We start from the raw sequence: 15197 nt of genomic DNA, 5'->3' as shown, positions 1-15197 counted from the left end.
TAATCTGTTTAATCTGTCAAAAGAAAAACAACAAGAAAAAACAAACAGTTCTTACTTCAAGTGAAGCTACTTAGCGTAGGTTGGGTTTATTCTAAGTTCTTAATGTTTGTGTTGTTTGTTCTGCTTTTAAGCATATTGGATATTATATATTTATTTAGGCATATATCTTTTTTTAAAGATTTTTTTATTTATTTGTCACAGAGAGAGAGAGAGAGAGAGAGCACAAGCAAGGGGGCGGCAGGCAGAGGGAGAAGCAGGCTCCCTGCTGAGCAGGGAGCCCGATGCGGGACTCGATCCCAGGACCCTGGGATCATGACCTGAGCCCAAGGCAGATACTTAACCGACTGAGCCACCCAGATGTTCCTAGGCATATATTTGATGGGATTTTGCAAGTGAATGTGCAGAAGACAGTATTTAAAATAGTTAATTTAAATCCTTATGAGTTGAATGCTAATTGTGAGCCCAGGACTGGGTTAGGAATTGTGACATATATAAAGGGAACATATAAAGTGGCCATGCATTCAGGTAGTAAATGTTGAGGTGGGAGATAAGCCATAGGCACTGTGATAATTACGGAATAATTTAGTACTGAAATATATGGTACTGACTATAGGTTACATAGCTTGCCTCCTCAGCATGGCTGCCACCCCCTCCCCCCGCCGAGCCTTCTCAGCCTGTGTGTATTTCAGCAGTGACAACAAAAAATGTATTTCCCTCCCCCTCGCCCCCAACTCTCACAGAATCTCCAGCGTTTTTCAGCACTCCTGCCTGCTTGTGATAGGTGTCATCATGACAAATGTCATGTGAGTTCATCAACTAATCTGTTTGTTGCTGTCAGCATGAGGCTTCTTTCATCCACTTTACCTCCTCTTTGGGCTTCCTTGGTCATTGTCCTCCATTCAGGAAGGTGCTGTCCCTGCTGCTAGTACCTGCCATGAGGGTACTGAAAGCGTGGGTGCTGAGGGGGCAGGCTTTCACTGCTACCCAGTTGGTCAAACCCTGCCATGTGGGAGTATTGTGTCCCATGATGAAGTGTGGTGACCATCTCTCTTGGCCACTTGGGGTTCCACCTGATCACCTGGACACCAGAACATTGGAGTGCTTATTTCTCCATGTCTCAGTCATGATTTTCCTCATTCAGTACACATCTATTGAACACCCATTATATGCTAAACCCCATGATAGGCATTGGTGCTGTGATGGTGAGGAAATGTAGGTATAGTTCCTACTGTCTTGTGCAGTAGGGGAGACAGACAGAATTACAGTAAGAGATCAAATTGAAGTGTGTTGAGTGCTAGAAAGGAGAAGAACATGGTGATGGGACAGATTATAACACAAGGTTGGGCCCATTTGGGAGGTCTTGGAGGCTTCTCCAAGGAACCAAACTGAACATCATTCTGAAGACTGAGGCAGAGTGAGTTAGTGCTAGAGTTCCAGGCAGAGGAGCTTCAGGTGCAAAAGCCATCTGGAGAGTTCCTTCTGGTCCTTTTCTCAGGTTCAGTTGTGGGTCCAGGGGCCCAGGAAAAAGGGCCTATATGTGAGACAGTCATCCTCTATTTTTCTCTCTGCTCCTTTGTGTAAGCTTCTCCTCCCATGCAAAGCAACTCAAACAAATGGCCCACAGTCTAGCCGCAAACTGGGCATGCCCAAATCCCAGATATAAACAGATCTTTTGCTCAAGTACAAGCTCCACATCGCTACAAGGTCTATAGGAGGAAGTGGACATCAGCATGGGCTGAAGTGCTCCCTGAAATCCAATGGAAGAAGTGGGGTTTGAGCTGCATTTTGGAAGAATAGATGATGGAAGGCAGGCAAGGCACGCAGGTGGAAGGGGTAAAATGGGTGAAGGGATAGAGGAAGAAATGATCCCATCAAATGAGAAGAGGTAAACAGACTGGGCTTCCTGGAATAGAGAGTTTATTACAGAGTCAAAGACCATCAAGTAGAGTCAGATTATGGAGAGTCTTGAAAGTCAGGAAGGGAATTTGGGGCTTTGTTACTGAGTATTGTAGGCAGATACGGCAGGTTATAAACAAAGAAGGAATGTAACTAAAATAACTTAGCAAAGTTTAAAAAAAAGAATAAGGCAGAATGGTCAGAAGAGAAAAAGGTGTTTGCAGAGGGTCTAGCTCAGGTGATATTACAATTATTTTGACATTTGTGAGTGTGAGATAACAGTAGCTCTTCCAAATGTCAATATCCACCATGTAGCTGGAAATACGACGCAGGCACCGTTGAAACATCTAAGCTTGATGCTTTGGTCATACACATAGACAGGTGTTATTTTGCCATGAGAGTGCATAAGTTATGAGATGATTTTACGGCTTTCTAAAAGCTCTGTCAACAATTGAAAGGACATATGTTTATGTTAATAGTTAAAAATGCACTTCAAAGATTCTCTGTGATTTTTTTTCATTCATTCTGACTTGACTATTATAAGAATGAGTAGTTGAGAAATACCTTTTTGTCCCTACTCTTGGTTCTGCTACCTGAAGTTTGCATGTTGGTAAGTGCAGAGTAGGTGTTTTTTGCATATTGACTTAGTATTGTGCACAATTGATCACAGAGTTTAAGAGCATTTTTGTCTTTGATAAACATTTTCTATGCTTGGTAGAAGATTTTCCATATAGACATTCAAGAATGGATCACAGAAATTAGCATATGTATGCATATACATATAAAGAGACTTTATTTTATTTTATTTTTCCCAAAGGTTAAAACATACAAACAAGGAATAAAATTAAAATTATTTTCTTTTGGCATGATTTATGTCTTAATTTCCACCTGCCCTATAATTAGAAATTTTGAACTCTGTAAATTATTTCAAGATAAAATTATTGCCCAAGTAAACTTCAGAAATTACATCATTAACCTAGGGACCTTTCTAAGCCTAGAACAACATTATTGGTACAAGTGCCCATGCACACACAGACACATAAATAAAGAGGGAAGTTTAAAATAATTTGAAAATGATTTATTGTTGGCTACCTCTGTAGTTGGAGATTCAAGTATTATTACTTTACTTTAGTGCAACAAGGGAGGACAGTAAGTTGCTGTGGGCTAAAGGTAAATTATGATCTATTGCAAAGGAGGAAGGAAATGTACTGAGGAAGGAAGAAGGAGTTGGGAGTAAGCCATGTGTTTTCTGAAATATTGCTTCAGATAATGGCTTGAAAAAAGTTTTTGCCTTGACCCTTGTTGGGAAAGGCCAGAGTAAACTGGGAGACAGACTACCTTCTTGAATCTTTGATAGTTAAGGGGTAGCATCCTGGCATGGGGAGGATCAGATGGATGAGCCGGACCCTGATACAAACCAAGATATCTAGAATCTCAAGTTCCCCCGTCTTCAGCTTTGCTTAGCAAAGCCATCTTGGACACACACACACTTTAGAGTTTGAAGGGATCATTTAATACATCAAGCCTTAGGACAACCAATCCAAGGTAATTTTGATTCTGTATTCTACTAACCCTATCTGTAAACTGAGCTGAAGTCTTCAGGTTAGAGATTTGTTATGAACTTTTATATCAGAGACTCTCATAGCCACTTGTTTTTATTTGGCGTAAGAAAGAGGTGGTAAAATTTCATTCTCAAAACAGTGTGATGCTGGGAAGGAAAAGACTAAAATATGTTTTAGATCTATTACGTGCAAGGTCCAACCTAGATGTTTCATAGTTTTCTCATTTAATCCTCTTACCACTCTGTGGGGAAGGAAACCAGAGCCCATCCTTGAGTATATTACCCTTGGTTAGAACACGGCAAAACTGATTCGATTGTCAGTTGAGCCTGCCTCCAATTCCTGTACTTTTCACCCCCTGCCATGTTCAATCCTGCATTATTTTTTATTGCAACATGTCACAGATGAGAAAAGTAATATCCAAAAAAAAAGTAAAAGCATTGGTGCTCATCAAGCCTGAAGCTTGCTTTCCCAGACTCTTCCTTCACAGAATTCTTTGGCTGAATAACATCAAACTCATGTGAACTATTAAAATGTCTCAAGGCAAGCTTTCCTCACTTGGCTTTAGGTTTGCTCCCAGAAGTAACTGTCACCCATCTTCGAGCAGCTACCTCAGCCCAGGACACAGTGTTGGCTCTGGAGGATGCCGTGGACTGGCGCCCTGGGGATGAAGTTGTCATCATTGGTGGAATAGGTGTTGAAGGTGTCAAACCCACGGAAGAGCTTGTCACTGTGGAAGCTGTGCACAATACAGACCTCCATCTGAGGTCACCCTTGAGGTACTGAATGTCAGCTTGGCTCCGTTTCGACAGAAGCAGATGAGGTCTTAACTGTGTTGGCATCTGGACACTTGCTTGTCTTTCCATGATGTCTTTTGACATTAAGTAATGCTAGATGTGTTGATGAGAAAATTACAAAGCACAAAACGTTTGAAAGATTCAGACTTCTTTTTTTTTTTAATTTTTTTATTGTTATGTTAATCACCATATATTACATCATTAGTTTTTGATGCAGTGTTCCATGATTCATTGTTTGTTCATAACACCCAGTGCACCATGCAAAACGTGCCCTCCTCAATACCCATCACCAGGCTAACCCATCCCCCCACTCCCGAAAGATTCAGACTTCTTGAATAAGTTTTTCCTGTAAGACTCTAGAACTTCGTCTTACGGTGCAGTGCACCTAATTCTCACACACTTGTGCCCATAGTTCAACTCTTCTGTACCTGAGTTTGTAAAGAAACAGACTCCCAAAGGAGAATTATGCTAATCTAGTGGCTTACTATTTTAGTCAGATTTGGAGTAATATCTTCAGATGAGTGTTTTCCATGTGTTTTTTCTTCAGATATTCTCACAACTTCACAGAGAATTGGGTGGCTGGAGAACGCCATGTTTTAAAAGTCATGGTAGTGCTGCTCAGCAGGAGTGTCACCATACAAGGAAATCTCACTGCTGAGAGGATGAAGCACCTTGCTTCATGCCAGGAGGCCTGTGCTTCAGAAGGTAGAGAAGTATTTTGCTGGAAAGTCAATGAGTGAAAAAGAATGTTCTTCCTGTCAAACAATATGTAGTAATGTCGACTTCCTTCAAAATGGAATAAACCCTTAACCTTTGCATGTCCATATTATTCTTTAGTTTTCAGAATGCTCTTGATAAATTGTCATTTCGTCTCTTGCCTTCCACGACCTTGTAAATGAGGTAAACGAGTTTCCACTTGTGAAATTATTTCTCTGGGGAAAAAAAAAATCCTGTTAAATAATTAAATCCGGAGAGTCAGATTGAATTTCCAAGGAAATTTATAAGGAAGTCTTAACTCTGATTCCAGGCCCCTTCTAAAATTCTCAGGAAAACAATTTAATGCCAGAGTCATAGACCCAGGCAGAACATTCTTACTGATTAGACTGATGGGGCTCTTGTGCCCCCCCCACCTCACCCCTACTTTTAGAGTTTGTTTTCTGAGTGAACTACCACATACTTTAAGTAAGTGGTTGAAAAAGTCCATTTATCTTCTAGAAGAATAACAGGCACTGAATCACACTGATGTGCCTATTAAACATCTATTTCAGGGATGGTTAGTTTAGTAGGTTATGTTTTAGTTTCCCAGGCTGTAGATTATGAGGCTTTCACATGTTGTGAAGATATCATTTGTCAACTTTGGTTTAGGATGGTGTGGGTGTCAAGGATGACTCCCAGGCATGAGCTCTGGATGGATGATGAGGCTATTTAGTGAGATGGCAAGAAGAACAGCTTTTGGAATGGGAGGCTACAGATCATGACTTTAATTTTGTATATGTCGGGATAGATGCCAAGCCGGGACCTGCGTAGAGGTGCCTGTGAGCGTCTGGAGCCTGGCAGAAATGTCATGGCTGGAGTTAAAGGTTTGGAGTCGTGTCTACATATAGATGCATGTGGGTGTCATGCTGGGATGTGGTTGGGTGAGAGGGACCTTGATTCTACCCTCCACCACCCAGTCACTTAGCTCACAAACATGTCATTCTGAAAAAGGTTTGGATACTGTGGGTTAGAATCCAGTGATTGCCAAATTTAACAATTTTGCTGAAATGGGAACTGCACTGTATTCAGACTGTCTCGGTAGTTCTCATACAGGTATTCTCAGATCATATTGTCTAAAATGCTGCATTTGATTGTGCTGCTAGGGAGCCCATGCTTCTAGGTCTGGGCCATTGCAAATCTGTTGGCTCCTAATGGAAAAATCCCTGATTTCATCACAACTCTTAAATGTTATTACAAAATTCTCAAAAAAAAAAATCAAAATAGACATTCCTTAAAAAAAATAACATATCACTCGCCCTTTCTTTGTATGGGGCTGAAGTGTGGAAATGAGATAGCCAAATAAATAATATGAGGCCTGGCCACTCAAAATATTATGGATCACTGGCAGAAATAATCAAAATTGTGATAAAGCATACAAATATGACACACCTCTTTATTTACCTCTTATATATTTCTTCCTGGGTGTTAGCAGATTTACTGTGAATTATTCACTGTGGAATGATACATCATTTTATATTTGTGGCATTTTGATTTATTAACATGGATAATAAAGAACTAATTTAGAAGATGATTTCTTATCCATTCTGAGGTTAGTTCACACCACCAAATGCCATGTGTCCACAGAAAGTGTCCTGGATCTTGAGGTCACAACACTTTGATGCAATGGTAACTGAGTGTATTAGAGTTGTTCAGTTTGTTGTCCTCCCTAGGGAACTGGCTGGGAAGGTGGTGTTGGGGGTGAGGGTGGGGAGGATGCTGCTCAGCTGCTTCTCTGGAGCCCTTTGCCATTTCTGCAGTGGCTTTATTGCCATGTCCCCAAACTACAAAGCAGCAAAATAAAGGGGGGGAAACTCCACTGGACAGCTTAAGACTAAAAAGAGCTGTGATTACATTCAGTGCTCACATTTTTTCCCTACAATTATCAACCACGAGAAGGTCATTTTATTGCACACTCCCTCCAGGGGATCTTTTGGATTGAAATAAGCATCTATTTAGGTTGGTTTTGTAGGTTATAGTCAGCCTCTTTGTGACAGTAATTAAGGTGATTGATTTGGGGGCTTCTGGAAATAATAGAGTGAAGGCAACATCATGTCCCAGTTATCAGATGTTTTAATTAATAATCCAAAGAGGAGAATCAAAGTAAAAGGGAAATAAGATTATTAAATGAAACAAACAATAATGGTTTGTCCCTTGTGCTGATAGTAAATTTCATACCAGATGATTTGTCTAGAAGCACGTTGCACATGCTTCAGGTCCCCCCGACTTCATTCTGTGTTTCAGGGAATTTGCAGGACTGTTTATATTCCAAGAGTGAGAAGATGTTGGGATCCAGGGATCTGGGGGCCAGAGTCATTGTTCAGTCTTTCCCAGAGGAGCCCAGCCAGGTCCAGTTGAAGGGAGTGCAGTTTCGGGTGTTGGGGCAAGCCTTCCGTGAGCATCTGAGCTCCCTGACTCTGGTGGGAGCTATGAGAGGTAAGCAGGTCCAGGCCTATGACTTCTCATTTTTCTCTCTTCTTCCATGTTCAAGGCTATAAATGCAAGGGTCATGATAGGTGACAGGTGGGGACATGGGGGGGTTCAAAGGTAGATAATTTATACTCTAGATCTGTGGTTCTCCAATTTTAGTATGCCTAACAAAAATTATTTGGGACGCTCGCTAAAATTTAGGGTTATAGACTCTGCCCTGACAAATTCTGGTCTAAGGTAGGCCTCGCAATCTGAATTTTTAAAAGCAAGCCTTGTGATTCTGGAGCAAGTAGTCTAAGGAATACACTGTGGGAAACATCACTATAGGTACAGCAGACATGGAGTGAGCCACACAAATCTGTTTTGAATCCTGCTTCTGTCATTTACTAGCTTTGTGATTGCGGGTAAATGGATATTGAATAGTATAAATAATCAGGGCTATGAGAGCCCAGCACAGCAGAAAGCATTTCCATACGAAGTTGTCCTACCTCAGAGGAGTCTTCTACCTGGGAAAATGGGGGAGAATGGGCTGAGAACCAGGTATTTCTCCTGGGCACATTGAGCAGGCAGAGTGTGCAGATCTTGGCCAGAGCTAAAGATACCGGAAGGGATCAGGAAACATCAAATGCAGGTGAGAACAACTAGGTGAAAAACAAGATCAGAACCAGAAAAGAAGAATATGACCGGATGTAGATAAAGGTTCTAAAACCAAAGTTGGAGAGACATAGGAGCATCCAGGGCAAAAACCCAATACCGGATGCCGACATGCAGAGAACCAGAGATGCTAGGTAATGAGGACAGCAGCTCCCTTTCTGAATCACCCTCCCCACTCCCAGCGTCTCCAACACCCACACATTCAAGCTTTGCCTTCCTGAAAAGGGGTGGTGCTCTGGGGGTGATGTCTGACAGAAAGTATCAGGACATACTTGGTGGTTCAAGCGGGTCTAGAGAGATGGTAGAATTTCAGCAGGCAATGACAAAGTAATCCTTGAGATCCTCGAGGACAGAATCCTGGCACCTGCAGCATTTTTTTGCTCACCTCAAATAATCTGCACAACCAAGGATGTCTATTCTAATTTTCCAGATCTTCTCCACATTATTTATTTTTGACATTCATTTAGGGAGATGTTTCCTAACGTGGCTCCTTCCCTAGCACATTGGAACGATCAGTATCTTTGTACCCTACTCCCTGGTTCTTTGGTCTCCTGGTGCTTACAGTGCTGCATAAAGTTTGATGTGGGACAAGTTCCAGTATCAGTCAGGGTAGAAGTCACATATGAGTTATATCGATTAAATGTAATCAAAGTCCTTCTTTGCTCAAAAGTCTATCTGTCTCCTCCAACCTGCTTCAGAATAACTACACTTTTATCTATTTTTTTTTTTAAATTTAGTTTTAGTTGGAAAGGATTCAGTGCTTTAAAAAGTTTGAAAAGCACGGAATTCATACATTACCCCTGTAGGTCTCTGTTAAAATGCGATTGTCTTTCCTGGGAGGGGTTAGAAACTTCTGTCATGCTTGCCAAAGAATCTCTTATTGTTTCATGCCCTGAAGGCTCTTGTACCCTGTGTGGCCAATTGCCCCTAGACACTAGAGTTAGAGGGTGTTGGAATCTTTGCTACTTTTATAGGTAAATCCCTGAATTCCGCCCATAATAGCGCCAAAAACACATCAGTGCTTATTGATTGTTCGGATGCGCAAGCCTACACTGGAGTCAGGAAAAGTCTGCAGCAGGCAGTGTTTCCTACAGAGGTGGGTATGGATGGGTTAACTTATTGGTGAGTAATATTGTCACCTAACTAATTGGTGAGGGTATCTGGTACCAGAGGAGCTGAGATCTAGGAGAATGTGGAGGCTCAGTGTCTGTAGTGACATTGTCGTTGAGAATTTTCTGGATAGCTCCAATTTAAAAGTCAAATTATTCCATAAACCAAAGTAATTTTTTCAGTACTTCAAACATTTGATATTTATATAATATCTCTCACTACCTGGAAATAATATAAAACTCCTTTATCAGGATTTATCATTTAATTATCCATTATTATTTTAATGTAAGTTTCCTACACCAGAATGAAGATACACAAGGGCAGAATTTACTTAGTTTTGTTTGCCCAATTCCTGAAATATATAGTTGATACACAGTAAATATTTATTTATTGACTGATCCAGTTGACATAACATCATGGAGGGGGGTTTTAAAATATGCCCATGGAGCCAGGGTAATGATTTTCCTAAATGTCAATTTCTTTTAGCATAGTAGAGGTACTTGCCTTTCACTTTCATCAACCTACCACATTCAAATGTGAAAATCATGATCCTCAGGTCAACCTCTGGCTTTGCTTACATTTTGAATAAGAATCTCTGGCTGTCTTGGGCCAAGGATATAATTGCCTGGCAAGTTAAAAAAAATTATGTCACAGCCTGAAGAAATGATGACTGTATCTCCACATGGAAGATGTGATTTTCAAAGTTCATGGTTTGGTCCTTCAAGAGTACTCTTCACATTGTCCTTGACTTCTCTTATCTACTGTCTGCCATATCGTGATGAGGATAGCAAAGATGGTGGCCAATTGGAAATCCTGACAGCCATGAATTCTTTGGTGGTTTGGCCATACTGTCTCTTTCTCAGATGGTTTTCTTTCTAGCACCTGACTCTTGGATTCCACCTTGCTTATCCTTGGTATCTTTGAGGTGCATTGGCCTGAGTTGCCCATTTTCTTGATTTGATTCCTCTTTCCAACTCCTCATTTCCTGAGTTTCATTATTGTGGGGGGAATGTTCTCAGTTATATTACAGTTTGCTTTGGAAATGATCAACAGAATCTAAGGAGCCTTCAAGATTCACTTCAAATGTTTGACTTACTCTTTCCTCTTCAGATTCCTATGTACAGGGTTGCACAGTGTGGAGCTCCTTCAGTAGAGGCCTCAGCATGTCAAGGACCTTGGGCCTGAAGGTGGACAGTAATGTATTCTACAATATTTTAGGCCATGCACTGCTGGTAGGTAAGTGATGAACTTGTTTAATTTCGGCATTCTTGAGTAGGACAAATAGTTTTTCAAGAGGAATTTTCCCAAAATTTGAATTCCCAATCTGTAAAACTTTTAGCCTCTGATCATTGGAAATAGGCCATAGTTTAAAATTCTGAATTTAAATTTACCCAACACTAATTAGCTTCCTCAACTGTATCAAGAGGAAACTGATCTTTTAAAGGTGACATTTCAATTCAGGTTAATAAATATGAAATGGGAGGTTTTCACATTTACTGTCAGCAATTTTCACCATAATTTAAAGTCACATAAATAAATCTCTGTCCAGTCTCATGAAGTGTTAAGCCTTGATGTTGGACAGGAAGTTAAAAATTCTGAATTCTGTACTTAGTTTCTCCTGTGGCTTGCTAAAGAAGCTCATGGTTCAGAATCTTCTGCTTGGTCACTTGTATACACTTTTTTCTCCTAAAGTTCATTCCCCTTACAGAACCCAGAATTATCCCTAAAAAACGCAGATTGCATCATATCACTCCCATCCTTAAAACTCTTTAAGAATTTCTTATTGCTATTAGAATACAATCCTAAATCCTTAACCTGGCTTAGAAGTCTCCCTCAGTGATTTTGTCTCTATTAATGTTTGTGAACTTGTCTTGCTCTTTTTCTATTCCTTTGCACTCTAGCTACACTGAACTGATTTAATTCTTTCAAAAGACCACATTTCTTTTTCCCTCAAGGCTTTTGCACAAACTCTTTCCCTCTATTCATACTGCTCTCTCTCCTCCTGAAAAGCTCTCTCCCCCACACCCCCAAGTCAAGTCCCTGTGTTTAAGCTCCTTGAGGACCAGTCATTATTTATTGATTTAAAATTACATATCATGTTTCTGATCATCTGATTAATGTCTGTTTGTACCACCAGATTTCATGTGAACATTGTTTCCTTAGCATTTAGCACATTAACTAGTCCTTTGTAGGTATATCTGTTGAAAGAAATGAATGAATTAATGAACAAAAGGTCTTTGAATATATTGCAATACAAAAGCAAATCAGAGGTTTGTTATATTTGTTAAATAGTGTTTCATATTTAAATTAATTCTGTGATACCATCAGTGGGAACATGTGTGTGTTTCATTTAAGAATGATCTGTTGAGAAAAAAAGCTATAAAGGTCCTAATCCTGAGAGGGAAACTGTTTAGTGAGAAAATACGGATCATATAAACTTGCTTTAAAACAAACTCCAGCTCTAGAAGACAAAGAACTAAGGACAATCGTGGCAATCAGGTGCAGGAAAATCTTTTGATTGGAAAAGAACAGCGTCAGGTCAGTTAAATTAACAGGTGGAGATTGACTTTGTTTATTCTTACTTTTGTCTGTGTAAGGGAAAAGTTTGCCAAAACCTGGAGCAGAAATTCAGGAAGGTACCCTAACAATATTAATTTAGCCGAAAACGATTATATGGAATAGACATTAACTAGGCGAGGAAACAAACCTGAAGGAGGAATTTCGCCTTTAGTGCTTATTTTGAATTGGAAGCTCTTGACATCTATTATACTGCAGGTGATGAAATTAGAATATTTGTTTATTAGTGCATTATAGATAAAGTACTTAATTTCATGCAAAATGGGTTTGTAAACACAGTTTATGAAATGACATGGGAAACTCATATACTGAAATACCTAATAAAGAGAAGGGTCCATGGGACTGTTCTTTACTGCTGCCCCATACATGGCTAATCGGTCTCTGTAGCAGGGCCCATGATCTTTTATTCTCTTCTATTCCAGACCACTGCGGATAGTTGGTGGCCAATTTGAACAGCTAGGGAAGGGGCTGGAGCGGACACATACATATGTGGCATTTGACTATGGAGACAGTCACTTAGACTCTTCCTAAGAAGTAAAACAGTACCTCTGTTTCTTTGTTCTTTATTCTGTTTAAAATGAACTTCTGATTCACTAGAATACTCTAGAACTAAAAAGCCCATATAATCTATATACTCTTTGTCTGGTCGATAAATTAAAAACACACACACAAATTTAAATAAGCCATACCCAGAAGAAGAAATAGCATTGCTGTATCTCTCATTTTCCTGGGTGGCATGAAATGCGTGAAGTAACGACCTTTGTTCTCAGGTACAGACATGAACATAAAATATATCTCTTGGGAGGCGACTCCTGAAAAAAAAATTGGTAAGTATGTAAATTGGTTTTATTTATTTATTTATTTATTTATCTTATGTTATGTTAGATTAATCACCATACAGTACATCATTAGTTTTTGATGTAGTGTTCCATGAAATTGGTTTTAAATCGAGTTGCACTCCACTTAAGTTGTCATGTATTTTACGGACAGATCTGATGGCAAAATGTTAGTTATCTTAAATTTGTGGGACATACTAAATGTTTTCTAAATATATATATTCATGTATGCATGACGTAAGCTGTAATGTGTACTAGTAGAAGCAAGACTGTCGAGGTATGTAAATTTTAATTATGTTTGTGGCTCCTCTGGGTTTGATTTATCTTTTCTTAAATTAGACTGGTCAGAACAGGGAAATATAATAAGAAACAATGTGATCATCAGTGTTTCTGGCACCGAGGGACTCTCCAGTCCTGAAATGTTGACACCATCTGGTATCTATATCTGCAATCCCACCAACGTTGTAGAGGTAAGACCTGTAGCTCCACTAGGAAGGTCAGAGCTGAGAGGCCATCCAATTCACTCCAAAAGTTGTTTGGAGGGGCAGCAGCTGTAGGATGGTATGAAATGTTTACTTGTGGTACACTGGTACTGAAAAACAACTTTATGATTTTATGCTAAACAAGTGCTTTAGAATAAACGTAATCATTCTCTCAGAAATTCCTATGAATACTCTTTGAAGCAATATCTAGCTACCTGTAGCAAAGCAAAGTAGATATAGATTATTTTCTGGTCCTTGAGATTAACGCAAACTATAATATCTTCCTGAGCTGTCTGTTGTGGTTGCTGATTTTTGTCTCAATTCCAATAATAATTACTTATTAAGTCTTCATTATCTTACTCTATAAATGTGGTCATACTGTTGCCCTTTAAGAGTATTCAGAACTCGGGATCAGGGCGCCTGGGTGGCTCAGTCAGTTAAGCATCTGCCTTCGGCTAAGGTCATGATCGCAGGGTCCTGGGATCAAGCCCCACGTTGGGCTCCCTGCTCAGTGGGGAGCCTGCTTCTCCATCTCCCCATGCTTGTGCGTGCTCTCTCTCTCTCTCTCTCTCTCTGAAATAGATAAATAAAATCTTAAAAAAAAAAAAGAACTAGGGGTCAGCAAAGTCATGACGTATATGAGATCATGTCAGATTCCAGAACAAATAAAGCACACTCTGATGGCCTTTTTTATCCCATTATTTAGTACAACTTAACATTACTTTTCCTTAGTAAATTTCTCTCTGAACACCTTAAGAAGTTAATTTTTTAGAGTACAGTTTAACCATAGATCTGTGATTGAAGAGTTACATCAGAATAGTGGGAAGGCCATTTAGTTTCTGCTTTTAATGAGTCTATCCTATGGATCATCTACCAAAGGGTTAAGGGCCTCAGTCTTCCCGGACACTAGTCTGAACATTTCTTGTATCATGGCAATTATGCCAGATTTCTGAGGAACTGAGAGAATGAACGTCTCTTTCTGATCATCTGTTTTTAATTATCTTCAGCTGAGTAACCCCTAATAAAAGTCATGGTTATCTCCTCAACCTTCCTCCAGACTCTTAATTACACTTATTCCAAGCACAGCACTTACACACCATTTTAGGTGCCTAATAGGGGCAGCTAATATGCCAGTGAGGAAAGGAAGCTGAACTGCTTTAGACTGAAGGAAACCAAACTCCAGACCCAGAACAACAAGAGCAGCATTTAATGTGTTGGGAACGATGGGGCTTGTTCCACAGTTATTCCCACAGCTCTGGAGCCTAAAGAACTCTGTTTTTGTATGCTTTCTCAGACAGCCTTGACTACATTGAAATATCCAGAGGAAAGTAAGTCCTCAGCCTTGTCCAGTTCATCTTCCTGCGTGAGGCTGGAATGTATCTAAATCCTGCGTTGTATGCCAGGGGTCCTGTCCATCTGACTTTGCTTCACTGGGTAGCCCACTGCAGTGGGGCCACAGGTCCTGGCCTCTTGTCTACTGGCGTAATTGAGTTGACTATAGGTGCAGGGGACCAGGGGGCCATCTAAAAAGCTGATAGGTCACCTGAGCTTTTGCAGACTTACCTGTGAATAGTACCAAGTCAGCAAGGACAAAACTGAGTCTAAAGCAAGCTCTTTGTTTCCCATTAGATGCTTTCTATCTCGATTTCATTTACTTTTTCCTCTTTTTTTTTTTTCATTCCCATAAAGTCTTTATTGTTATGTTAATCACCATACATTACATCATTAGTTTGTGATGTAGTGTTCCATGATTCATTGTTTGTTCATAACACCCAGTGCTCCATGCAGAATGTGCCCTCCTCAATACCCATCACCAGGCTAACCCATCCCCCTACCGTCTTCCCCTCTAGAAACCTCAGTTTGTTTTTCAGAGTCCATCATCTCTCCTGGTTCGTCTCCCCCTCTGACTTATTCCCCTTCATTCTTCCTCTCCTGCTATCTTCTTCTTTTTCTTTTTTCTTAAAATATGTTGCGTTATTTGTTTCAGAAGTACAGATCTGTGATTCAACAGTCTTACACAATTCACAGCGCTCACCGTAGCACATATCCTCCCCAATGTCTATCACTCAGCCACCCCATCCCTCCCACCCCCGACCACTCCAG

The 15197-nt window shown here is 40.1% G+C and overlaps 1 protein-coding gene across 6 annotated transcripts in view; it reads left to right on the top strand.

The window, feature by feature from the left end:
* Positions 1-15197, top strand: part of PKHD1 (PKHD1 ciliary IPT domain containing fibrocystin/polyductin) — a 484077-nt gene that overhangs the window by 191739 nt on the left and 277141 nt on the right. For all 6 annotated transcript variants that reach the window (XM_025890503.2, XM_073905082.1, XM_073905080.1 and 3 more), the window contains 6 exons: positions 4024-4234; positions 4800-4957; positions 7250-7441; positions 10310-10435; positions 12547-12603; positions 12952-13082. In XM_025890503.2, coding sequence (XP_025746288.1) covers positions 4024-4234; positions 4800-4957; positions 7250-7441; positions 10310-10435; positions 12547-12603; positions 12952-13082 — 875 coding nt within the window. The remainder of the gene's footprint in view (positions 1-4023; positions 4235-4799; positions 4958-7249; positions 7442-10309; positions 10436-12546; positions 12604-12951; positions 13083-15197) is intronic.

This window comes from Callorhinus ursinus, unplaced genomic scaffold (genome assembly GCF_003265705.2).
Source record: "Callorhinus ursinus isolate GAN/ISIS: 27379988/994484 unplaced genomic scaffold, GSC_fseal_2.0 scaffold22, whole genome shotgun sequence".
Classification (NCBI taxonomy): Eukaryota; Metazoa; Chordata; class Mammalia; order Carnivora; family Otariidae; genus Callorhinus; species Callorhinus ursinus.
Note: the sequence above shows the minus strand (reverse complement) of the source record. Positions and strands in the feature narration are given on the sequence as shown.